At 62.0% G+C, this 915-nt stretch overlaps 1 protein-coding gene across 1 annotated transcript in view; it reads right to left on the bottom strand.

Moving 5' to 3' along the window:
• CEACAM1 (carcinoembryonic antigen related cell adhesion molecule 1) overlaps positions 1–660 on the bottom strand; it is a 50736-nt gene extending 50076 nt beyond the window's left edge. Inside the window, exons 1-3 of the mRNA XM_006903879.2 lie at positions 636–660; positions 337–482; positions 98–223 (exon numbers count right to left, since the gene is read on the bottom strand). Coding sequence (XP_006903941.1) covers positions 98–223; positions 337–482; positions 636–660 — 297 coding nt within the window. The remainder of the gene's footprint in view (positions 1–97; positions 224–336; positions 483–635) is intronic.
• Between the last annotated feature and the right edge of the window lie 255 nt (positions 661–915).

The following is a 915-nucleotide window of genomic DNA, read 5'->3' as shown; positions in this document are numbered from 1 at the left end:
ACCCAGCAGTGGGTGTCTTCAGTGGAAAATGGGCCCCACTGATGGCCTCTGCTGCAGACTCAGGTAAAGCACCAGGCCCTGGAGTTCCAGTGCTCACCCAGCTGAGGATTTGGGCCATGGGCTGCTGCTGTCCCTGCGGCAGGTGGCCAGCAGACAGGGGGCGGATATCAGGCTCTGACTCATCCCCCACAATCAGGAGCAAATCTTCTGTTCTGAGGCCCGCCTGGGCGCAAGGAAGGGACCCTCAATCTGGGGCTCAATCGCCAGTGATCTCGCCCTGGCTCCGCCTTCTGCTCTCAGGGCTCCTGGTCCAGCCTTGGCTCCCTTTCTCATTGCCTGAGGGCCTCTGCACAGTCTCCCTGGCCCTGCGATCTCGTCGCTCTCCCGATGGCGGACGCTCTGCAGCTCCGGGGGTACAGAAGGGTCCCTTCTGCTCTCAGAAGAGCGATCTCGAGGTCCCCAGGCCACATACCGCTCTGAGCCTACCGGCAACAGAGAGAAGGGCTGGGATTGGGGCCACCTGGTGAGAAAGCACCTCCAAGAGTCGGGGACCCCCGAGTGCTGGGACTGGCAATTGCTAGCCCCGCCGCATCTTGGCAAGTGATTGCGGGCACCGGGCAGGACCCGGTACTCACTCTGGGTGCAGCAGATGCGGTTCATAGTGGGCACTGGGGAGCGTACAGGCCTGGCGCTCCAGCTGTTGTCTCTGGTGGAGCAGTGTTTTGATTTCCAGAAGGTTCCCCAAGTTCTGGGATGCGGCCGGAATGAGGCACACAGGATTCCAGTGACAAGTGGCACCGCGGCTGTAGCATGGTGCTTGGGACAACTGGGTGGGAGCACCCCCGCATAAAAAGACATCAGGGCGCAGTGGTGCTCCCATAGGCACCCACCCTCCCCTCCCCCGCAGTCTGAGAA

Source organism: Pteropus alecto, unplaced genomic scaffold (genome assembly GCF_000325575.1).
Source record: "Pteropus alecto unplaced genomic scaffold, ASM32557v1 scaffold920, whole genome shotgun sequence".
Taxonomy (NCBI): Eukaryota; Metazoa; Chordata; class Mammalia; order Chiroptera; family Pteropodidae; genus Pteropus; species Pteropus alecto.
The sequence above is the reverse complement of the archived record's forward strand: the minus strand, read 5'-3'. Positions and strand labels throughout refer to the sequence as shown.